The 25,493-nt window shown below is 54.1% G+C and overlaps 1 protein-coding gene across 3 annotated transcripts in view; it reads left to right on the forward strand.

Moving 5' to 3' along the window:
- IGSF21 (immunoglobin superfamily member 21) overlaps window positions 1-25,493 on the forward strand; it is a 265,009-nt gene that overhangs the window by 231,303 nt on the left and 8,213 nt on the right. For all 3 annotated transcript variants that reach the window (XM_073316767.2, XM_073316766.2, XM_073316765.2), the window contains 2 exons: window positions 5,747-5,862; window positions 10,798-11,269. In XM_073316767.2, coding sequence (XP_073172868.1) covers window positions 5,747-5,862; window positions 10,798-11,269 — 588 coding nt within the window. The remainder of the gene's footprint in view (window positions 1-5,746; window positions 5,863-10,797; window positions 11,270-25,493) is intronic.

The raw sequence follows: 25,493 nt of genomic DNA on the forward strand, positions 1-25,493 counted from the left end.
CCTTCTAAGTGGTCTGGGTGAATGGTGGTAAACCCAAGAGAGGCAGGATTCTCTCTGCATCCAACCCTAGCACTGACTTGCAAGCCAGCTAGAGTTAATGGTGCAGAACAGCTTGTAGAAATTGGCAGTGTAGTAGTGTAGTGTAGAAGTGCCTAGTGGCTAGGGCACTCAGCTGGGACTCAGGAGATCTGGCTTCCGCTTCTGGCTGGGCCCCTGGGCAAGTTTTTTCCCTTCTCTGATCCCCTTCCTGCCCCTTGTCTTACCCATTTAGGCTGTAAGCTCTTTGGGACGGGGCTGTCTCTCTCGCTACATGTGGACAGCGCTGAGCACAATGGGGCCCTGATCTCAGTCTGGCCCTCTTGGCACTACTGTGCTATAAGTTATCATAACTGGGCCATTTGTTTTCCTGACATAGTCAGAAAAACATCCCAGGCGAAACAGAACGATTCCATAATGTTCCCAGCTTACTGCCAGGGGATGGGTGCTACTCTGGGACACCATACCTCCGTCAGGAGACAAGTGGAGCAGAAAATCTTTTTTGGTAAGAACCAAAGGAGGCTTCCCAAAATGTGACTGCCTGACGTGGACGAGGAACAGTGAATCACTGGGAAGTCCGCACCCAGCCGAGGGTAAACCGATTAATACTCTGTGCACTCAGAAGACAATGGCAGTCGTGCTGGCTGCTCTTTCAAACCAGAATGCTCCAAACTAAAGCCCAGGAGATGCCTTTTGGAGCAGAACAATCTGCTTGTTTGGTGGCTGCTGATTTATTTTATTAGGAGGGGGAAAAAACCTTTAAAATCAGGCATGTGTTTGTCAAATGGAACTGTTCCGTCTCTGGAAATCCAGCTAGCGATTCTCATAGCGGGTAAAGCCCACAGGGCCAAGTCCTCAGCTGGTGTAAATGGGCATAGCTTCTTGGGCTTCACTGGCACTACGCTGATTTACACCAGCTGGGATCTGGCCCGTGGCAACCCCACCAGTTGTAAGGCTCCTGCTATGCTCTACAAGTGGGGACGACTATTAATGGGGACTGTTCTGCCTGATGAGCAAAAGCCGAGAGACTTTTTTCAGGGGCTGATCCTATGCCCAATACAGCGACTGGCAAACGAAGCGTTAGCTGTTAGGCTTTACACAGGCAGAACGCTCATGGATGTCTCAGCCAAGGACGTCAGGATTTTGCCCTGTGTGTGAGGGTGAAGTATCGCTGCAGGCTTGTGATTTGAAGGGACCGGAGCCCCCACTTCTGTCTGTGGATGCGGCCCAGCGGGGGTATTGGTCCAGACAGAGGGAGAAGAGCGCCCCCTACTGAGTCATCACCTGCACTGCCTGCAAAAGCAGCTGGGATTTCCCTTGGGCGTCTCCCATCCAACTGCTGAACAAACACCCCAGTTAAAGCATGGTATCTGGTGAAACCACAGTCTGAGGTGGCTTGGCTACAGGCGGACTTGCTAGTCACAGTGCCAGCAATTCTGTGATACCGGTCAGAGGGCACCAGCGGTCCCGTGCCACCCAGCAGCGGGCACCGGCAGTCTCATGACACAAACCAGAGGGCACCACCAATCAGAGCATGATCCCAGAGAGCTCTGACGGTCTCACCCCGAGAGCTAGCTAGCTCTGCTACCACCAATCAGTACTGCCGTCCGCTTTCTGTGTCTCCCACTCGTCTCCCTGAGACCAGCACCCTATAAACTAGGGCCCTGGAGCTTGCATTTTAAGAGGCAGTTGCTCACGAGAGAAGGAGACTCTGGGCCTCTGGGTGTTGTTTCCATTTTGCTCTAAGCAGTCATCAGGCTTCCCCTCCTGCTGCCCAGAGGGGATGGGAGTAGCATGTGAATAGGTTCCCACAGGCGGGGGAAGAGAAGAGTGTGTTGATTTACTGGCCCATAAAAGGCGGGAGCTACTGGAGATGCAGGAGGGGAATGGATGGAGGCGCAGTGGGGCTGACGATGCGGCCTGAGATGTGTCTCTCTGCCCAAGCGAGCGAATGGCCTGGGAGGGGTAACCCATGGGTGGGGGTGGAGAGAGATGAGAAATTTACGAGCCCTCTTACAACGTTTTCTGCGCTGTAATTAACCGACGGGAGGGGCCGGCTTGTGCGGGAAGGTAGAAGCCTGCAGCAGAGGGCTTGCACAAGCTACGGAGCAGCTGCCACATAAAAGGAGCCCTTGCTGCCAACTACAGATGCGGTAGTTTGTGTTTATCTCTCCTGTCAGTTGGGGCCCCGGCTCGGCTGCTGTTATTGCTCAGTTCAATAGTTAATTTTCACATAAACCAGAGGGCTGGCGCTTTCTCTTTCCTTTCCCCCTTTTGTTTTGTTTGGGCTTTTTGAATTCTCTCCGGCGACGCCTCCGATCTGACTAAAAGATTTAAATTTACGGCTTGCCACTCGGCAGGGTCTTTTGTCCCCAGGCCTCGGAGACTAGCCCCCTGCCTTTCACTGCAGCGGTACCCCACTTCTCCTCCCCTCCTCTGCTTTGGTACCAGGTCCCACCGCACTCCCCCTGCACTGGGAGGATGCCGCAGTGGGAAGGGAGGGTGTTGCTGGCAAGTGTGCTTGGGGACCTAGATTAACTGGATGGCGTGAACGTTTTGGGGGGGTGGGGGTGCAGGAGAGTGAGTATGTGAGTAGCGGACGAAGGGGATGGGCGTGGGATCCGGGCAGCACCTCACTCATGCCGTTTCTGTGTGGCTAGAAGCCACGAAAACACTCTGGGGCTCCGATAACATGTCGTCATTACACACCTGCTCAAGCTGTGGGGTTTGGATCCGGAATTGGATCTGAGGCCAAACTTTTTCCAAGTCCAGTCACATTGGGATCTGGTTCAGTCCTTCCGGAGGCAGGGCCATGCTGCAAAGTTCACCATCCAGCCGGATGCAGCGTTTCGGGGAGTTCGGCTCTGTGGTTTTCAATCGGGCCCTTCTCTGGTTTATAGGTTTTGCAGCCCTGTAATGCCCCCGATTTAAACGGGCCAACACATTTTTAGGTATACATCACATCCAACGTATGCTGGACCCTGTACATGTGCAGAGAAAGGCCCAGGTCTTCAGCTGGTGTAAATCGGGGTATCTCCAGGGGTGCAATGTCCATTTACACTAGCAGAGACTGTGGCCCATTGTCTCCGCCCTGAAGAGCCCATGCTCTGGAGATAGACTGATGGAGAGTTGGGCTCAGAGCAGAATCAGGTCCTAGCCCTTCAGCAAACAATAGTGCAAACCACCATTTGGCTGGTGATTTGTTGGCGAACCCAGGGCCAGTCATGGCCGTGCCCTGTGTCTCCATGTGCCCACCTGTAACAGGCAGTTAAACAATACCTACCTACCTACCTGGCAGTGACACTCACACAGTCAATGTCTGTGACGGGCTAGGGGAACTTTGGCTGAAAGGTGCGGCAGACCTGCTAAGCATCACTCGTGATTAGTTTTCAGTATTGCCAGCCCCACGGGGTCTTATTTGCCTTCTGGGGTTTGGCCTTTAGGTTATGCTCAGGTCGCGTTTTGAAGCTTTTCCCCACCACCACAGAAACTAGAAACTTTTTTGATGAAAGCCAAGATTCTCACTTGATCACCTGACTCCAGGAGCTGGGGTTTTCGGAAAAAACACCAGTTATAGTGAGAGTCAGGGTCAGATTGCCCGAGAGTTTGTTAGTATTGTTGTCACAGTTCTTATTATTTGCTTTTAAGCTAAAGCAGCTTTTCGGAGCAGGGGGGTGGTCATGCAGTTAAGGCACTGGAGCATTCTAGTGTGGAGTGTGAGTTCTCAGGCACTCTGTGTTCTAGTCCCAGCTGTGCCACGGACTCACTGTGGGCAAGTCACTGAATCTCTCCGGGCCTCAGTTCTCCATCTGTACAATGGGGACAATAGCACTTTCTCCCACCTTTTGCCAAGACAGGGACTGTCCCATACTCTGCCTGCACAGTGCCTAGCACCGGGGGGGCCCTGATCTCGGTTGGCCACCAAGACGCTACCAAAAAGTAGGTAGGAGATGGCAATTAATAACGAATGCCGAGTTAACGAGGGCGTCGCTCCCATCCCAACTTGACACTAGCCCGTTTGATCCTTGTGGGACGGGACACCTCAGCAGAAGGAGGAGCCGCAAAGACCCCAGGATCAGCTAATGGCTTGGAGCAAAGAAAGCAGGGACAGGAGTGAGGTCAGAGGTTGAAAAATGAGGGATCCGTGGGGCAGAGAACCGCAGACAGTGCCCTCTGCTCTGAGGGGAGTCCGTGGGCACTGCCCAGAGGATCTCTGCTGGGATGCGTGCTCGGAAAAGGCCCCATGGTGACAGAGAGGCTGCCTGTCCACCTTCCTCCATGTGGATGTCCAGGTTGGTCAATGCCAGGAGGAAGGCCAGCTCCTGGGAGCTGGAAGCTCAGCGGTGGGAGCCGCGTCACAGTCTCTGTGCTGGGACAGCCCAGGCCTCCGGCTCCGTCTGAGGCTGGGTCTCGCTGAGAGGCGAGGCTGTTCGGAGCCGTCTGCCGAGGAGCCAGGGGAGATATCCGAAGTGACATTTGCCGTGATGCCGCGACTCACACATCGGCGTGCCATGGTAATGGCGGGGGAGGAGAACGCATGCGCCGCTCTCATTCGGGGCTGGGAGGTGTCACGGTCTGGCCAACTGGAAACTACGATTCTCCCATGAACTTGGTCAACTGCACACGCTGCTAACACCTGCTCTGCAACACACCTCGGGGGTGGGGGTGCAGAACAAGAGGGCAAGGGGGAGGCGTGGGGGAGTGTGTGTGGGCACCTGGTTATGGGGGGGTATGGATGTACCGTGGCTGGTGTCGTAGAAGGCATGTGTGTCTGGGGAGGTTCTGCAGTGCGTTCTGTATATGTGTGTGGGTGTGAGGGGTAGGGCATGGGTGATCGGGGGGAGGGATAGCTCAGTGGTTTGAGCATTGGCCTGCTAAACCCAGGGTTGTGAGTTCAATCCTTGAGGGGGCCATTTAGGGATCTGGGGCAAAAATTGGGGATTGGTCCAGCTTTGAGCAGGGGGTGGGACTAGATGACCTCCTGAGGTCCCTTCCAACCCTGAGATTCTATGATTCTATGATCTGGCGTGGTATATGCATGTATATTAGTAATATATTGGTGCATGGGGGGGTTCCCGTGTTTGCATGCGGTACTGTATATGTGCGCCTGTGTTGTGTACACAGGTGTGTGTACACAGACTTGTGGGGGGTGCATTAGGTGGAGCATGACCTTGTGCATGCATGTGTACACAGCACGTACACAAGTGTGATTACGGGTCACGGGGGGGAAGTGGGTCTGGCCGATGTTTGGAAGTGTGTGTCAGAGTGTGTAATGCCGACAGACCCCGGTCGCTGGGATCGAACCGGGGACCTCTGGAGCTTAGTGCATGACCCTCTACGGCATGAGCTAAAAGCCAACTGGCTCTTCGCTGAGGCTGTAGGGCAAACTCATCAACCTCTCTCTCTAAGTGGTCTGGGTGCCACTAGATGGGACAGAACCCACACCCAGAAGGTGTGTGGCTTACACGTGCACTAGTGTGGTACGTGTGGGGTGCGTATATGGGGTGCTTGTGTATTTGGGGAGAGGGGCACATTGAGTCTCCACATGTTCCTCTGGGGCTCGCCCTGTCCCAACCCTCTTCCCCACTGCCCTGTCCCAGTCCCAGCTGGCGAGCCCCGTGGGACAGGCTCCTTGTCCGATCTCTGTTCGGCGCGGCTCAGGGCACCATAGCAGGGCACTGGTAATAATCCTGGCCTTTCTCCCCAACAGCGCCTCCCATCTCCATCTCAGTCATTGCTGCGGACACGCCCGCCCCCTTCAGCCGCTACCAAGCGCAGAACTTCACTTTGGTCTGCATAGTCTCTGGAGCGAAGCCTGCCCCGGCGGTGAGTACAGCAAGCGCACGGGAGACCCCGTGGCACTTTGGTTCCTGCCCCGCATACCTGGCGCTGCCGGCCTGCCGAGCCGTCCATCTCTCCAGCCCTGCAAGCCATGCTCATGCAATGCAGGCACTCGTGCACGCACTGCGGGGTTGGTACAGGGCGCACAGGGGCGGCAGCGCCCACCTGCCCTGCCCAGACAGCAGGGTGGCATCTGCAGAGCCTGCAGCAGGTGCAATGAAATCAGGTGCAGCGGAGTCATCTACAGGCCAGAGGGACGTTCCCATGCGCCATGTGTCTGCATCGCTACAGTCCAAGCTGAGACATGCGGGATGGCGGGCGAATGGGCCTGATGCTTTGCGTGGAGCACGCCCTGGAGTAGACGCGCTTCCCCACCCCTCCTCGGATCCTTCTCCCCGGTGCAAATAGTAACCCCCCACTCCGGCCTCCTTCCCAGGGCTGATCTCCCCTGTAGGATCCCCAGCCACCCTCACCCCCAGGGCCCTCGTTACCTACCATCTTCAGTTCTGGCCCCAGCTCCACTCCGTGCTGGGCCTGGTGCTGATACACGGCTGCGGTCTCTGAAGCGAAGTGTCTTATTGTCCGTAGTGACGCATGTGCCAGAGAATTGTGGCTGCCGCGCTGCAGAGGAATCTACTGGGGTCAGACAGGGTAAACGGCCTGTATGTTACCTGGCTGGGCACAGGTTTGTGCCTCACCAAGTAAAAATGCAAGCCATGTGCCAGCCAGGAACCAGGACGTTTTTCAGCCTCTTGAGCGTCCTGGGTTGGTGAGACCCTGAATCAAACTGGCCTTGTGTGGAGGAGATTGAGACGAATGGGTTTTACCCTTTGCATGCCAGGCAGCAGCCAGCCCCGCCATCGGAATCAGGTTCCATTTTCTTCCAGTCAACAAAGAAATCTGCCCCCCAGTCAGTCCGGTTGGGACTGGGACCCCGTCCGGCTGGCAGGGATGTCAGGAAGAAGAGTGGCCTTGGCTTGGGCTAGCCATCCAGCCCAGCCGTGGTGCCCTGAAGGCCAGGGGCCAGATCTAGTTTGAAACCACGAGGGAAACGCTAGTTCCTGATTTTACAGACTCATCCCGCAGCGCAGTCTGAAGGAAGATGCCTGGGACTGGAATAACAGCGGGGCGGTGAGTCAGGTGTGAGGTTCATCGGCAGAGCTGGCAGGTGGACTCCTGCCCGCGTCACTGGTGAAATCCACTCCTGATCACCCACAAGCTGCGACCAAACCAATGTCATTGCCCGCCAGGCTCGAAAGGCTTCCATGGTGGAGACCAGGCGGAGCTGGTGCCCCCTACTGGGGCTGTTGAAGGCTGTGATACATACCTCCCCCTGCCTCCTGGTCTACACCAGCCAGGTGTGACTGGGAGCACAAGTGTCAGGGCACTGAGTCATCTACACCTGCTGTGGGATGGTGGTAAAGATGGCCAGGCCCTGTCTCTGCTAGCCCTGCTGCCCTTGGAGACACCCTGGTGGGCGTGTAAAGGGGGGGCATGGTGCGGGGAGGAGCGGTTCAGGTGGGATATAGTGCAGCCACAGGCTCTGGGGAGAAATGCCATTGCCTTGGGGAGGGAGGAGAAAGGCAGCACCCTGTTGTCAGTTCCCAGGAAGGGTGGGAGGTACGGCGGTGGGGGTGGGGATATAGGTGGGGTGGTGGGGATGGGGATGGGTCAGGGAGAGGGTGTGAATGCAGGTGGTGGGGACGGTAGGTATGGATGGAGCAGGGACGATGCTAGGTATAGGTGGTGGGGACAGGTGGAGTGGGGGTTAGCAGTGGCAGGGGGTACAAGCAGCGGTGATGGGCACAGGTGCAGAGGTAGGTATGGATGGAGCGGGGGCAGCGGTGGGTATAGGTGGAGTGGGGAGTAGTGGTGGAGGGAGTGGGGGTGGCAGAGGCTATGCCTGGGGATAGCAGGCACAGGTGGGGTGGTGGTGGGCACCAGTGAGGATGGTGGGGGTAGCTGTGAGGAGGTGGAGGAGGGTCCTAGGAGGCACTAGGAGTTCCCTCCATGCAAAGTATGGATTGTTTTCAGCTGAGTCTCGCTCTGGGGGAAGGTGCCAGACTGACAGCTCTGAAGACAGGAGTCCTCTGGGTGGCCCAGAGCAGGTCCAGCCTAGACAGCAGCAGGGGATGTTTCTCCCAAACCTGGGCCCACCTGTAAAGGTGAATAGTCCCTGGGTGTGTGCCCCAACAGCCAAAGGTGCTTCATGATTGAGGTTTTACTGATGTTTAAACCTGCCCACAGGAATGAAGCTGAGATCCACCAAACTCATCTCACATGTGCTACATGCTCATTGCCAGCTCAGGCCAGATTCTGACTGGCACCACCACCTTCACCTCTTTCCAGCCTCTGCCCCCCCCCCCCCCCCGTTTCCCCAGGGAAACGCTGTTAGATGCTCTCGTTTGCTCGGCACTCACATGAACATACAGGCTCACAGCAAAGGCCTTAGTCCACTGCATCAGGTGATGTCTTCGGCAGGTTTTATTGTCTAAGCTTTTTTGAAGGCAGGCTCTGAACTTAGTTTGTGAATGATTTTCCTTTAAATAAACACACAGAGGAGACTGGGGGGTTCTCTGCTCTGTCAAAGGATCAGAAGTTATTCCAGCCTCTGCATTCTGATGTTCAAGGCATTTAAATAAAAATATTGTGTCATTTTTCAAACACTTATCTCCGAAGAGTCCTGCAGCCTTTATATTACACCGGGACTTCAGAGACTTTGAAGGAGTGCTTTGAAATGGAATACAGTTCTGCTGTAGAGTGGCTTTCAAAATCCCTACGCAGGCATTGTTGTGTCTGCGAGGGACACTCACCCTGAGATCTCAACACGCGCACCCATGGCTGCTGCCCTCGTGAGCACTCTGACATACACACGCACCCTGCTCACACACCATTTCCTCACACACTCACCTCAGACACACACTCACCCCCTGCACACACTCACCTTCTCGGATACACACTATATACACACACTCACCTTTTCATGCATGCACTCACCTTCTCAGATAAACATGCACACCCCCTACACATTCACCCCCACTCACCTTCTTGTGCAGACACTTCACACCCTCTCCAACTCTCTCTCATGCCCTCTGGACTTTCCCCTCACACTCGGCTGCTCATGAGCAGTCCTGCGTCCTCTTGCTCTCTCACACACTCATTCTTAGCCTGTGACACAGACAGACACACACCCGTGTCTCGCACACACTCACCTCACTCGGACACTCCGGCTCATCTCTGCACCGGCACAGAGAGATCATCGGCTGTTGTCTAGTGGCACACCCTCCCCTCTGCCTTGCCCACACATTCTGTGTCCCAGGATCAGTGAGGAGGCTGGGGTCAGCGAAGCGGTAGAGGACAGTGCTGGATGAATAATGTCTCATGCAGGCAGCCTCAGGGAGCCAACTTGTGTCCCACCCCAGTGACTCTCTGGCCATCCGTCCCTGTCACGCTGCCCAACCGTCCTCTGCTGGCATTGGCCACCTCAGCCTGTCTGGCCTTGTCGCTCTTGGAAGGCATTGTGGGTAACATAGCGCAGCGTCTCTTGTGACTATTACTGGCAGGGCTGTTTCTTTAGCTCAGTGGCCAGGTGCAGGCCTAGAAAGTTAGCGGACCCCGGTTCTAGTCTCGGCTCACCTCTGCCAGAGATCACCAGCCTTATGGAGAAGCACCAAAAGAGACCAAGAGGGGATACGAAGGTAGAAGCTAATGGAGTCCCCCGCCCCACCACCACATTGACTTGCCCATTCTCCTGGCTCCTTGGTGTGTGATACCAACTTAGGTCCCCGTATGCATCAGTAGGTCGGGTGACTGGGGTCTCAGGGAGTCTGAAGGTGGGAGAGTCCATCTCAGATCACCTCTCAGTGCGACCCAGAGTCCTTCAGACCCAGGTTGCTGGTTCAAATCTAGCCAGGGCAGATCGTAGCTGGAAGTTGCTGCTGTCCAACAGCCGTTCAGTGGCCTGGATGGGACGGGTTGTGTTTGCTGTGATCCCGAGCGGACAAGTGTCTGTCCAATGGGCAGCCCCACAGAGGCCAAGAGCTGGATGAAGCTACGCTCTGGTCCCAGGGACGGACGGCTCACGGGGGTCAGAGTGGAGCAGGCTCATTGGCACAGAAAGGAGCTGCCAATGCGGCGCCATCGAGTCCCCCCCTGTCTCTGGGACTCTGGCTGTCCCTGTGAATCCTTGGTTTCAGAGTAACAGCCGTGTTAGTCTGTATTTGCAAAAAGAAAAGGAGGACTTGTGGCACCTTAGAGACTAACCAATTTATTTGAGCATAAGCTTTCGTGAGCTACAGCTCACTTCATCGGATGCATGCAGTGGAAACTGCAGCAGACTTTATATACACACAGAGATCATGAAACAATACCTCCTCCCACCCCACTGTCCTGCTGGTAATAGCTTATCTAAAGTGATCCATTTAATCCAGGCTTTCTCACCCCCCCCTTTTCCCGGGGGGGGACACACACACACAAACTCACTCTGCCTGGATTTATGCTGGACATGGCCCACCTTGATTACCATGCACATTGTAGGGAGAGTGGTCACTTTGGATGGGCTGTTACCAGCAGGAGAGTGAGTTTGTGTGTGGCGGGGTGGAGGGTGAGAAAACCTGGATTTGTGCTGGAAATGGCCCAACTTGATGATCACTTTAGATAAGCTATTACCAGCAGGACAGTGGGGTGGGAGGAGGTATTGGTTCATGATCTCTGTGTGTATATAAGGCACGCATCCGATGAAGTGAGCTGTAGCTCACGAAAGCTGATGCTCAGATAACTTGGTTAGTCTCTAAGGTGCCACACGTCCTCCTGTTCTTCCTGTGAATCCTGTGTGCTTGCCAGCAGGTGAGGGGGGGCGTCCTTTGGGACCCGGGGTGAGTGGCCAGCAGTAACCCAGGCCCTCCCTCTTTCCCTCCCCAGGTGTATTTTAAGAGAGACGGGGAGCTCATAGAAGTGGTGCCCCTCCTGGAGCCTCCATCCAGCGCCGCCGGGTTACAGGACGGCCGAGCTGCTCGGAACCTGCTGAACCGCGACCTGGATGACACCAAGATGCAGAAGTCCCTATCCCTGCTGGACGTGGAGGACCGGGGCGGGCGGCCCTACACGGAGGACCCCCTCAAGAGCCTCACCCCTGACCCGGGACTTCTGTTCAGCCCGGCCACCGAGATCATCCCAGAGACTGTGGTGAGCCGGGAGTTCCCGAGGTGGGTCCACAACATGGAGCCCGTCTACTACTTCCACCACACGCACATCCCCCTCAGCGACGGCACCGTGGAGGTGCGGGCCATGCTCATGTGGACGCTTAACCCGCAGATAGACAATGAGGCGCTCTTCAGCTGTGAGGTCAAGCACCCCGCGCTCTCCATGCCCATGCAGGCCGAGGTCACGCTAGGTAAGGCGCGCACGGGGGCGGGGTGGTTTAAAGGGACACGGCGTCATGTCTGATTCGCAGTGCTCTCGGCTTTTGTCTGTCTGGTTTAGGGTGATAAAGACCCCTCCGGCCCTACGCTCCTTCTCTCTTTCATCCTCTCTCTCCTTCTCCCATCCCACCTCCTCCAGCTCCCCCCACCCTTTCTTTCCTACCACACCGTGTTTTCTCTCTCTTGCTCATCTCTCTCCCCTCCCACACTCTTTCCTACCCTTTGCTTTGCTTTCCAAGTCTTTCTGCTCCTGCCTGGGCATGGAAGGAGGCCTGCCGACTGTGGGTTGAGGGGCTTCTTTGGGTCTCTGTGTCTGCTGGTTATGGGAGGGGGTGGCAGTCAGGACCCTTGGGGTGTGTCTAAACAGCAGCCGGTGGCACGCCTCCCAGCCTGGGGAGACAGATCCATGCAAGTGGGGCTCGAGCATGGGTGCTAAAAAGAGCAGTGTGGCCGTCGGGGCTCTAGCTGGAGCCCGGGCGCTCAAGCTTAGGGTTCTTAGGTTCTATCAGGCAAGGTTCTATGGGGGTTCTTGGGTTCTGTGATCAGCTGAGGGAAGCTGCTTCCCTCCCTCCCCGGTGCCCGCTGCAATGGAGCATGGCCTAGTGGAGAAACCATTGGACTAGGATTTGAGAAACTGGTTCTATTCCCAGGTGACCTTGAGCAAGACACTTACTTGCCTCAGTTTCCCCATCTGTCAAATGGAGATAATGATCCTGACCTCCTTTGTAAAGCACTTTGGGATCCCTGGATGGAAAACGCTAGATAAGCGCTACTTACGATGATGAACTGCACCTTGAGCTGTGATTCTGTTCGCTCTCAGGAGCTAAGCCTTGTCAGCTCTTGGAGGGGTGACCCCCCCCAAGGCACATACCTGGGGTGTACGGGGCAGTAATGCCAGATATACATCAGAAGATGCTCCTCTCTCTGAGCCAGAACTGGGCTAATGGGTGAGCAGGGGGGATGCTGGGAGAGGCTGTCCTGCTAGAAGGGCCGTGTCCTGCAGGAGACGTAAAACCAAGCTTCTGACCACTTGCAAGCGTGAAAGATGCCCTGGCGCTTTTTGCCACAGCGGGCATTACCCTGGCTGTTCTGCAGGTGTCCCTCGTTTCTCCTACAGCATTGTGTGGTGTAGCTGCGCTGTTACGCTCCCCAGAGGGGGTTGCATTTAACCACGGCTGCGTGATGAGTGGATATACGCTGTGTTGGCTGCTCCAGGAGTCAGTCTCCTTTACTCTCCCTTATTTCTGGCTGCCTGTTCGTTCAGCCCCTTCCTTAACCCTCTGCTAACCCAGGGGAATGTTTGAGACCTGCAACCGCTCAGTTCCCCTCCTGCCCTGCACCACATTCACCTCTCTCCCTCAGTGCCTTGGCCACACACCAGTTCCTCGGAGATTGTTCTGCCAGGCCCATTGGGCGCCCTCACGCACTGGGCCGAGGGGCCAAGGTGGGGCCCTCGGAACACCTCTTACCTGGCTCTCTGCGCTGGGGCAGATTCCAGCCCTCTCCCCCGGCGACGCAGCCCTTGTGCTGAATGGCACTGGCTCCTGTGCCCAGTCCCATGGCAGCCACCAGAAATGGGGCAGCCACCACATCCGCAAGGGCTGGCTTGGCCTCAGTGTCCTCCGTTGCCAGCGCTGCACCTGAAGCCGGCATCTTTCCAGGCCCTCGTTGACCCATCGGTCTGAGGGTCTCTCCCGGGGGAGGGTTGGCACGGCCCCGAGAGCCTTTTGCAGCGGGCACCCACTGTGGCACCCAGTCGGAAGGAGCAAAGCTCACTGTTACACCCACAGCCCCGAACCTCCCAGCTGGCTCCTTTAGACAAAAGATAAGGGGGGCTGGGGCACCCTTTCCTTGTCCCCAGAGAAATGCTGAGCAAAGAGTGGAGGAAGGGAAATACCTTGTGGCCAGAGGCAAGGCTTAGTCAGCAACCAGCTCTGCCCTGCCAGTGCTTCTCCGTCTGGGCCCACAGCACCACCTGCTTTCCAGCCAGGCCAAAGCTTACGGTGCCTTTGTGGGGTGGCCCTGGGAGGTTTGGACTCTCCTCTGCCTCACGCCTCATGTTCTATCCCCACTACAGAGACGCACTGAGCGTGCCACGCCCAGATCTTGGCTTCTGTGGGCCAAGCACCTCATGGCAGGGGACATTTTTGGCAAGGGATCCTCTCATCTAGATCTGCCCTTGCTGTGATGGATGGAGCCAGTTTGCTGACCTTCAAAGCTTGTCCCTTTCCCCCAGTCTTTGCCAGAGCACCTCTGTCTGGGGGCAGTTCAAGGCTCTTTGCTTCATGGGCAAGAATCCATTGACCTTTAATGGACTCAGCATCATTTAAGTTACTTGTTTTATTTCAGTTCATAGACATTCCTCTGCTCTGGATACCAAAACAGCCCTTATCCAATAGGAGCCAAAGCAAATCTTCCCCTCGCGCCCAGCGTGCATTTAAAGAGCTGCACTCCAGGGTTAAACAAGCAAGCCCTGGGATGCCATGAAGGGGTCCCAGCCATACATGCAAAGGAAGAGGGGGATTTGCACTGAAAGTACTGCCCAGACTCATCAGTGTAGCCACATCCTCCAGTGGGTCTTCTAGCCTTTCCGCTCAAGGCACCCACTCCGGCACGGACTTCACCCTCCTGCCTGGTGGCTGTGTCGGCCCTGGAGTCCTGCTCTGTCCCTAGAGCGGGCACAGCATGGCCAGCAACAGCCCAGCCACCCTCTGTGCTAACCCTGCAAGTGCGCCCCACGCTGGGGGAGAAGGCTGTCCTGAGTCCATGTCTGCTGAGGGAGCCAACAGGCAGATCCATTCGCGCCGGCCAGCTAGAGAGGAAAGTTTGTTTTTTTGTGATGTGGCCCTCAGGAACCAGAAAGAGGGCTCCTCTCCCCGAAACTCATTGCACCCATCACAGTCATCAGAGGGTAACTATCTTCAGCACTATCTGGGCTGGATTCAAATCAGCCGCTGCAGAATCAAAGGGTTTCCTAGCGCATGACCAATCAGCTAAGCTGTCCATTTCCCCCTTCCCACCCCTGGCTGACTGTACCCCTCTTTCCTGACACATTCCTGTCTCCATAGCAGAAAACTCAGTATAACAAGGAAATTATGGGAGAGAGGCGGGGAATCTTCTGCTCTCAGTTGTCTTTAGCAACTAACGCTGGAACTAACAAGGCTCCAAATCGTGCTGACTTTATGAAAGTGGCTCCTTCCCCCGCTTGTAAAGCAATTCACTCTTCAATGAGAGCCTCTCCAAAACAGCCCCAGCACTTCAAAAGGAAGAAGAGGGGAAGCATCTTGCATCCTTGCTGTTTTCTCCAAGCATATCAGACAGCAAAAGCTGCTCCTCTCAGTCCATTATTTTTCAGCCCAGAGAGGATTAAAGCCACCCTCATTAATATTTCAGGTTCCAGCACCCAAGATTAATTATCTCTTTCCTCTTGCTGGCGCAAAAAAATATAGAAAATCCCATTCAGCAGACACACTGCACAATGAAAAGGTCACTGTGTGATTGTTAAATGAAGTAGCTTAAAGGGGAGGCAGGACTTAACCTGCCCATTGGTTTCCCTGTGTGCTGAGAGTATTTTTCACTACGCAACCCTCACCGCACGTCTCATGTCCCTTCAGATTGCAGTGTTGCATCCCCCCTTTGGGTAATGAGACTCCCAAATCCATGGCAGACCCTGGATCTGTAGAAGGGGTGAATATCCCTGATGCTGAGGACAAGGCCTGGCTGGATTGGTGCACGTGTAAGAATTCTGGGAGATAACCAGCTATGTGGTTTGCAGGCCAGAGCAGAAGCCATGTTCAGGTGACTCAGAGATGCTGAGAGAAGTATGGGGGGAGGTGAGCAGTCCTCAGTGGTGAAAGGACAGGTTAAGGACTATTTAGAAAAGCTGGACATGCACAGGTCCATGGGGCCAGATCTAATACACCCAAGGGTGCTGAGGGAGTTGGCTGATGTGATTGCAGAGCCATTGGCCATTATCTTTGAAAACTCGTGGCGATCAAGGAAGGTCCCGGATGATTGGAATAAGGCAAATATAGTGCCCTTGTTTAAAAAAGGGAAGAAGGAGAACCTGGGGAACTACAGACCAGTCAGCCTCACCTCAGTCCCTGGAAAAATCATGGAGCAGGTCCTCAAGGAAACCATTTTGAAGCACTTGGAGAAGAGGAAGGTGATCAGGAACAGTCAACATGGATTCACTCAGGGCAAGTCATGCCTGACCAACCTGACTGCCTTCTGTGATGAGATAACTGGCTCTGTGGGTATGAGGAAAGCGGTGGACATGATATAGCTTGACTTTAGCAAAGTTTTTGATATGGTCTCCCACAGAATTCTTCCCAGCAAGTTAAAAAATGGATGAATGGACTACAAGGTGGATAGAAAGCTGGCTAGAATGTCGGGCTCAATGGGTAGTGATAAATGGCTTGATGTCTAGTTGGCAGCCAGTATCAAGCGGAGTGCCCCAGAGGTCGATCCTGGGGCTGGTTTTGTTCAACATTTTTATTAATGACCTGGATGATGGGATGGATTGCAGCCTCAGCAAGTTCGCAGATGACACTAAACTGGGAGGAGAGGTAGATACTAAATTGGGAGGAGGGTAGGGATAGGGTCCAGAGTGACCTAGACAAATTGGAGGATTGGGCCAAAAGAAATCTGATGAGGTTCAACAAGGACAAGTGCAGAGTCTTGCACCTAGGACGGAAGAATCCCATGCACTGCTACAGGGTGGGGACCAACTGGCTAAGCAGCAGTTCTGCAGAAAAGGACCTGGGGTTACCGTGGACAAGAAGCTGGATATGAGTCTGCAGTGTGCCCTTGTTGCCAAGAAGGCTAACGGCATGTTGGGCTGCATTAGTAGGAGCATTGCCAGCAGATTGACGGAAGTGATTATTCCCCTCTAGTCAGCACTGGTGAGGCCACATCTGGAGCATTGCATCCAGTTTTGGGCCCCCCACTACAGAAAGGATGTGGACAAATTGGAGAGAGTCCAGCGAAGGGCAACGAAAATGATTAGGGGACTGGAACACATGACTTACGAGGAGCAGCTGAGGGAACTGGTCTTGTTTACTCTGAAGAAGAGAGGAATGATGCGGGATTTGATAGCAGCCTTCAACTACCTGAAGGGGGGTTCCAAAGAGGATGGAGCTCAGCTGTTCTCAGTGGGAGCAGATAACAGAACGAGGAGTAATGGTCTCAAGTTGCAGTGGGGGAGGTTTAGGTTGGATATTAGGAAAAACTATTTCACTAGGAGGGTGGTGAAGCACTGGAATTGGTTCCCTAGGGAGGTGGTGGAATCTCCTTCCTTGGAGGTTTTTAAGGTCAGGCTTGACAAAGCCCTGGCTGGGGTGATTTCGTTGGGGATTGGTCCTGCTTTGAGCAGGGGGTTGGACTAGATGGCCTCCTGAGGTCTCTTCCAACCGTGATCTTCCATGATTCTATGAAGCAGATTGTTCATCTGAGCTTTCGGTGCTGTTGTAAATTTCCAGCTGGGAGTCCAAGTTACCAGATCCTGTGAGAATTAGCCTCAGTAGAACTGGCCAAAAAAAATGCTAATTGTTTTTCCTGGGAACTTTTACAGCATCTTATCCTGAAAATTTTCAGATTTTTCAACAACAAAAGCAGACGGATGAACAAAAAAACCCAAAAAACCCAGCTGTTTTTTGAAAACTAAACATATTTTCGGTAAAAATATTTTGCTTTTGGTTAGAAATGCTCAGTTTTAGACAATCAAAAATGTTTACCCCCCCCCCCCCAAAAAAGTTGGATTTTGATTTTTTGTATGGAAAAAAAGTCAGATATTTTTCACTCCCTGCCGATGACCGAGATGGCAGGCATTCCAGAAAGCCCCGTACCGTTTGCAGGCCTCACAAAGCAAGTGTTGCCAAACAGGTGAAAAAGAGGAAGTGAGACTGCCAACTGGAGCTCCCTTCACTTCAACAAGCATAACCTCAGAGGTGCTAAATGCTGGCTCATTGCACCTCACTGGAGGTGTATGGGGCGAGACTGTATTTGTAACAGTGCCGTGTAAAGGAGAGTCCTGATTTGAAGTCCTAATTTCTTCCCCTCTAACTGTTGGAGGGAGGGAATCTCCATGGTGCTCTCAAAAGCAAACAGCCGTGGAGCTTTGCCAGCACACCTTTCTCCTGTTCTTCCAGTACTGGCCACGCATGTACGTTAGCCCCAGTAATGTGGGTGCTGGGGTAAAATTTTGAACGGGGATTGTTGAGGAGCAGGATCTGTGGGTTCCCTAAGCATTGAACAGAGGCCCCAAACTCATTGCTCATAGATCATCACTGAGTTATCAGGTGATAACAGCTTTCTGTCCCTGCCAAATCCTGGATTCGATTCAAACCAGTGAGTGGCCCTGGCCAAACTTTTCTGAGGCCTGATTTCAAACTCCCTGAAATCAGTGGCAGTCTTTCTGTGAACTTCAGTGGGCTTTGGATCAGGCACTTCCCAACTCTGGATCTCCCCAAACCTTGGGACTAACTCATCACTAGTTCCCTGAGAAGCACTGTGTGTCTGCCTTTCTCCTCCTCCAAGATTTGTTCTGCTCTGAGTACCGAGGACCTGTCAGTGCCTCCTCTCCCCTACATACACATAAAGGCATTTCCCCTCAGCCCAAGGGCAGGAGTAACACGGCCAGATTTGCATTGCAACAGGTGGGTAAAGTCAGCATGAATTAATGCAGAGCAAGATTAGAAGCAGCAGGAAAGAGAGAGGACTTGCCAAAGGTACCCCTGTTCTCCATGATAAAGCCTATTCCACCACTCTGCTGGGACAGAAGTCCAGGGATCTATCCAGATGAACTATTAACAAGGGGAGAGAAAGGCATAGCCACTGGAATCCATGTAGGACAGACTGACCCAAATCTGCTCCCGGACACCAAAGCTTTAGAGTTCCTCGCCACCTGAAATCCAGTCCTTGTGTCAGGAAGTTCCTATAGAGCCAGGTTCCGTTTCTCTTCTCCTCCCAAACCCTGAGACCGATTGTCATCAAAGGACCCAGAGCCCATGTAGTGGAAGGAAACGGTGGAGCTCTCCTGTCTGAAACCATCCGGCTAGCAGCTTGAAGAGGCCTGGCAGAGGAACATCCTCAAACAGCAAGAGGAGCCAATGGACTTGATCATCCTGTTGATGGTGCCTGGCTTCAGATCAGGCAGTGGCATCACGATGAGCAAGAGGGACCAGGCAGAGACAGCTGCTGCTGAGAAGGTTGTTTGTATCTGCGGAGAATGAAGCTCAGCAAAATGAAAGCTTGGAAGCAGATCCCATCCCATGCCTGCCCCACCTCCCTGCTGGTCAGTGCACCACGGGATTTGTTAGGACAGCTGCGCTGTGCTCCTGCTACAGATCTGGACCCCGCCAAGGGGGAGCTGTGTTCATGAGTGTGAGCATGGGACGTGCAAAAGCATCTGCTGGTGCTCTCTGCTCCTCCCATCCCATCCTCCCACACACAGTGATCCCAACCCTCTAGCTGTCACTCAGTCTCCAGTCGTGAGCCCAGTGTTCCCCAAAGGAGTCAGGTCTGCAGCTAAACTAGAACCAGAACCTCCAGTCCCTGAACACTGGGGATGCTTGGCTGCAGATCTGAGTTCTGCAGCTCAGGCCCGTCTTTGGGTAGGGCACCCATAAACCATCCAGCAACACTTACAGCTGCCCACAGTCCTGGGGGCTCAGGGTCTCGGCCTCTGACCACTTGTGAGCCAAAAGGCAGGGTCTGAGAATCAAACCCTACACCACCAAATGGTAGCATTTGCGCATCTCCTTGGCTAATCTACTGGCACATGTGACAAACCGGTGCTTTGCCTTGTGTCTGTCCCCGCCGACAAACAACCCACAGGAGAAAGGCAGCCTATGATGGTGGCTCTTCTGATGCTCTCGTCTACAGCATTATAAGAACACTGGGGCTAAGCTCTTACACATCAGCGAAGCGCCTGGTCTGCTCTACGGAAGTTGTTTCTTTCTCTGCAGAGTCAGAGTGGAGAGGAGGGGGTGAGCGCATTGGATTCGCTGTGGCTGGAGTCTGTGTCAGGACTGGCACTCTCTGACCTTGTGCTGGCAACAGATCAAAGATCCAGCTTGATTTTTACAGCTGTCCGCTCCAGAGCAACTAGCCTAATGGTGCAGTACTGGGAGCTTGGCGGCTGCTGCCCACATGGCCACCCCCTGCTGTTAGGTCATGCTGAGAGATTGAAGGACAGATGTTTCCCACGCTGTTGCATCTTGCAGGTGACCAATGTCTCCATGCATGGAGGCAGAAGTTGGCTATTTCCCCTCACCAGGTGTTTCCTGGACAGTCGACGTGTTGGAAATCCCAGTAGGCTCCATCAGACTCCTCCGGTTGGAGTTCCCATCGCCCCAGTAGCCCCATTGCTCTCTTCCTGAGTCAAGTTGCCAGCTGGAACCAATGTGAGAACTTCCATCTGGAAATTCCCCTGGAGCCCTTTCCCAGCCATACAGCATGTGCCCTCACCACATGCCGGAGTGCTCGCTCGGCCAGCCCTGCTCCTCAGGCAGACGGGCTTTGCCCACGGAGCTGACATTGGTTCTTCATAGCCGGGTTGGCGGTGGCCTCCTGTCTGTGAACTACTGGCTGCTCCCCCAGCCAGGCAACATCCTCTCTTCAGCAGGGGTAGGAGCACTTAGCAACCTCCCATTCCTGAGCACAGCTGGGCCAATAACAGAGTTTTTACTTTGCTGATAATGCCGAAAAATCTGAAAAAAAAAAACCAAAATCCATTTGGATGGAACTGAAAAAAAGATTATTTTTTTAAACATTTTCGTAATCTGGAAAAGAAAAAAAAATGGTTTTGTTCCAACCTTGAGTGGTTTTTAATGGTTTTCTTTAAACCATTCATTAAAATTGAAAGACACTTCAAAACAAAGCATCATTTTGAACCCAAAAAGTCACCGCAATTTGAGGGTGTTTTTTTCCGGTTCGAGCAATTTGTCGAAACCAACACAAATTCGAGAACCAGTTTGGTGTCGCCGATTCTTCATTTTACCCCGAAAGCCATTTCAGCAGACACATTTTGCCTCGCTCGTCCTCAGCTCCGGGAGGGGCCCAGAACCCAAATGGCAGGAGCCTGTGCCGAGCCAAGCAAGCTCAGAAGACAGGTGGTGAGCTAAAGAGATGAGACGGTTGTGCCAAGCACCGGGGCTGCTGTGGCACAAAGCGAGCCAGGGCCCGCTCTGTGGGGAGCGTGGCCAGATGGCTGCTGTGCGTTTCTTCCTGCTGCTGTGCCTTAAGGAACCCTGACTCAGATCACAGCCCTGCGGGGGCAGGAGGATGGAGCCAGAGGGGTGTTTCTGAGCAGTGGGGAATCAAGGGACACAGGTGGATTCTGGGAAGATGGATGAGGAGGCAAATAACCCGCTGCCGCCTTTCCCTGTTACCGGAGGACATCATGTCAGGCCGTCACAGGCGATTAACCGCCCGTCAGGCTGTGGCCGGGGTGGGACTCTGTCTCATTAGCTCACCAATGCCCGCTGTCTCTGAAGGCCAGAGCTGGCTAATGAGTGACTCGCTCTCATGCTTATTCATAGGGGAGCAGGTTTCGAGACGCGCTGATGATATCTCAGTGATTCATGGTTTCTGGCCCGTGTCCCCCTGCTGATCTCTGCCCAGATGCAGCAGCTGCCCTTGGCACCCCTGCCTTTCGCTGCAGGGCAAACACGCAGGCCCTGCAAGGGGAGATCACCCATCCTGCCATCGCCTAACCCACCTGTATTCCACCGTAGTCACGGGCGTGTCACCCACTGGCTGGTGTGTGTGCACCAGCGCCCTCTGCTGGCTGGCATCTGAGCCCCGCACTGGTGTGGGCTTTCGACTGCTAACAGCCGAGGAGGAAGCTGCTTCCCAGTCAAGGGGAAGGGGCTTGTGCTGTAGCAGCAAAAGGATCCCATCCAACCGCTCAGAAACAGGTGGATTAATGAAGAGCTATCTGGTCATCTAGTCTCTCTCCGTGGGGGTGCACCTACGCTCCCTACACCCGGCCGGCTGTGCAGTGAGGAGATATGGGGTGTCCAGGCCTCCGTGTCCTTCCTCAGCTCCACACATGATCTGCTCACATCCTGAAGCATAAAATCTGATTAGCTCTTTATTAACAGGCATAATGACTGCACCAGTGTTTATTAATGCGCATAAAAATTAGCCAGCTTCTTTTTTATACCCAGCCACAGTATCTGACTCTTCTGAGCATCCCACTGGCGTGAAGAAACCTTTGCTTTTAGCTGCCTGCCATCACTGTCACGACTGGCCCCTTGTTCTTAGCTGGTGGGTCTGGGGGAAAGGAGGAGGGAGGCACTGTGCAGTTTTTTCACTTGTCATCTGTGAAGAAACTAATCCCCTCCTACCCATTTCGTTCCCAGGCTCCACGGTCCTGGGTTCTGAAAGCTGCCATCACAGGCCAGCACTGATGTACCCTCTTCCCAGGGTTATGCACCGGGCCCTACCAAATTCACAGCCACGGAAAACGTGTCACGGACTGTGAAATCTGGTCTCCCCCTGTGAAATCTGGTCTTTGGGTGCTTTTACCCTATACTACAGAGATTTCATGGGGGGGAGACCAGTGTTTCTCAAACTGGGGGTTCAGACCCAAAAGGGAGTTGCGGGGGGGGTCACAAGGTTATTTTAGGGGGGGTTGCAGTATTGCCACCCTTACTTCTGCGCTGCCTTCAGAGCTGGGTGGCTGGAGAGCAGCAGCTGTTGGCCAGGTGCCCGGCTCTGAAGGAGGTGCCCCGCCAGCAGCAGCGCAGAAGTAAGGGTGGCAATTCTGCAACCCCCCGCTACAATCACTTTGCAAACCTCACCCCACCCCCAACTCCTTTTTAGGTCAGGACCCCTACAATTACAACACCGTGACATTTCAGATGTAAATAGCTGAAATCATGAAATTTACTATTCTTAAACTCCTACGACCGTGAAAAATTGACCAAAATGGACCGTGAATTTGGTAGGGCCCTAGTTATGTGACACAGCTCAGGGATGATGGCTCAGCGGTTAGGGCACTTGCTTTGGACGTGGGCGGCCTGCGTTCAAGTCCCGGCTTTATCACAGGCCGCCAGTGTGACCTTGGGACAGTCACTCAGTCTCTCCGTGCCTCAGTTCCCCATCTATAACATAGGGTGACTAGCCCTGCCCTGCCTCACAGGGGTGTTGGAAGAATAAATATATTAAAGAGGAGAAGGCACTCAGATACTGCTGTGATGGGGGTCTGATAAGTACACGGTGAACTGGGAGTACAACACGGCCGCACACCTAAAGAACCACAGGCCAGTGGAGAGAAAAGGGCTTGGGATCCCAAGGGAGTGAAGTCTCCATTAGGCCCAAGGAGGGAAGGGGGTCATACCTCAGGACTGTCCCCTGGGGAATCTCTGCATAGCGATGCTCAGTGTGCCACCCCCTAATGCCGTGAGCCTGCTGAGGAGAATTATGGGGTGGGGTGGAAGGAGCTCTGCATCAGCTACCTCCAGTGCCAGTCCCAGCTGCTGTGCCCCCTTCTGCAGAGGTGGACAGGGGAGTGGAGCCAGCAGGGCTGTGCCAGGAAAAGGGCTGTTTCCCCTTGTTTCCCCCACAGCTTGTTTCCCCCACGGTGCACAGCTTGTTTCCCCCACGGAACCACCTTGAAACAGAGGTTGGTTCAAAAACTGAGCCCCGGCCCTTGAGGCAGCCCGACTCTGTGTTGCCCCTTCCTCAGGGCAGATGGCAAGGTGCCAGTCCAGCCCTATATGAGGGAAAGGCAGAATTCGGCTCTTTAAAAGACCCAGTCTGAAGGCTCTGGGTTGAGCTGGAATGCGTGGCACAACCTGGCTGCTTTCTGAGGCCAGCAATGAGGTCCTGCCACGTCAGTGCTGGTTTGGAGCTGCTGTGTGACGGGGGCATCTCAGAAGAAGCAGAGAGCCCCAACCCAGGGATTGTTACGCTAATGGAGCAAGTGCTGCCGCCCTGCTGGCTGAAATGCAGAGTGGCGGATTCAGAGCAAATGTATCAGGCCCATTTGTTTTCTCATTTTTATACTGTGTAGCTCAAGTGTGAATGATGGTGTTAATCCTGCTGTGTATGGAGGGAAGTGAGTGGACAGCCATCCTAGTGTTCGTATATATATTCAAATAACATAGATACCGGGTAGTGATCAATGGCTCTATGTCTAGTTGGCAGCCGGTATCAAGCGGCGTGCCCCAACGGTCAGTCCTGGGGCCGGTTTTGTTCAATATCTTCATTAATGATCTGGAGGATGGCGTGGATTGCACACTCAGCAAGTTTGCAGAGGACACTAAAGTGGGAGGAGAGGTAGATACGCTGGAGGGTAGGGATAGGATACAGAGGGACCTAGACAAATTAGAGGATTGGGCCAAAAGAAATCTGATGAGGTTCAACAAGGACAAGTGCAGAGTCTTGCACCTAGGACGGAAGAATCCCATGCACTGCTACAGGGTGGGGACCAACCGGCTAAGCAGCAGTTCTGCAGAAAAGGACCTGGGGTTACCGTGGACAAGAAGCTGGAATGAGTCAGCAGTGTGTCCTTGTTGCCAAGAAGGCTAACGGCATTTTGGGCTGTATAAGTAGGGGCATAGCGAGCAGATCGAGGGACGTGATCGTTCCCCTCTATTCGACACTGGTGAGGCCTCATCTGGAGTACTGTGTCCAGTTTTGGGCCCCACACTACAAGAAGGATGTGGATAAATTGGAGAGAGTCCAGCGGAGGGCAACAAAAATGATTAGGGGACTGGAACACGTGAGTTATGAGGAGAGGCTGAGGGAGCTGGGATTGTTTAGCCTGCAGAAGAGAAGAATGAGGGGGGATTTGATAGCTGCTTTCAACTACCTGAAAGGGGGTTCCAAAGAGGATGGCTCTAGACTGTTCTCAGTGGTGGCGGATGACAGAACGAGGAGTAATGGTCTCAAGTTGCAGTGGGGGAGGTTGAGGTTGGATATTAGGAAAAACTTTTTCACTAGGAGGGTGGTGAAGCGCCAGAGGCCCTGCACAGCTGCAGGGTTCACTGGCCTTTAGGGCTTGTGATGCTCCAGCTGCGGAGCCAGTGGGGACAATGGGCCAGTGCACTACCTGGCATATATGTCTGTGCAGCAACTGAGGGGGCCAATACACTACCAGGCACCACAAGTTCCACGCTGGACTTAAAGGGGCAGCCACAACCTGGGCTCCATCCGCAGCATCAGAAAGAAGAGGTCCCCCCCATGCTGGTGATCTGCCTGTGGATATGCACCAGGTCCCCTTCAGCAGAGCCTGCTGCCAGCCCTCCCCACCCCGCCTGCTGATGAAGGCCCTGCTGTCCCCAGGCAGCCCCCTCATGGTGCTATTTATATTTAAAGGCCGTGTTTAAAATAAATTTGCTGCCAGAAACAATCAGAGGGAACAGACCAGGCAGGGTGCGCGCCACTCCCCAGCTCTGATTTATTTAGAGCAATGCCTTGTAGAACGGTCCTCTGTTGTCTCCTGGAAGAGAAATGATTTGGGCTTTGCAGATGTGGGGATGCAGGGGACGCGGTGCCGGAAATCCCAGCCCTGCTAGCGACAAGGAGAGAAAAGTTACTTCATGAACTGGGCAAACCTGTGGCTTCCAGAGAACACGGACTATTGGAATATTTTGGGCTATGGCATGCTGCCCCCTGCTGGATGGAGTCAAGCCTGCCCGAGTGTTTTGTGACTCATTCAAGCTGGGTAGGGGGGCACCAGACTAGAGGCAGGTGGCAGTGCCGGGAAAACGCAGGGCTGAAGAGAGGAGCCTAGTGGGTGGGAAACTTGGCTGCAAGACCTCAGCTCAGTGAGAGTCGGGCAGATGGGGCGTGACTCCCCAGAACTTGGGTTTGATGTTCAGTTTATGAAACTACCCAGCGGCCTCTTGGACTTGGGATGCATTTAAGCCCCGATCCGCAACAATATTTATGCTCTTAACTCTCTCTGAAATCAATGGAGGGTTCGGTGCTTCGATACCTTTGAGGCTCTGGGCCTTCGAACCCTACCAGTACTGAGTAGCCACTGGGCCATGGCCTAATTCCTGGAAGCAGAGCACTCATCCAGAACGAGGTTACATCTCCCCAGCCCTCCTGGCTCAGAGCTGAAGAGTTTCCCACCTGCCTATCCTCCAGGGCCCACATACCACTGCTGTCCTTGCAAAGCAAGAGGCAGGGATGTTCCTCCCTGTGGGAGGGCGGCTACTGATGTTGGCACAAGCTCCC

The sequence above is a fragment of the Lepidochelys kempii genome, chromosome 18, assembly GCF_965140285.1.
Source record: "Lepidochelys kempii isolate rLepKem1 chromosome 18, rLepKem1.hap1, whole genome shotgun sequence".
Taxonomy (NCBI): Eukaryota; Metazoa; Chordata; order Testudines; family Cheloniidae; genus Lepidochelys; species Lepidochelys kempii.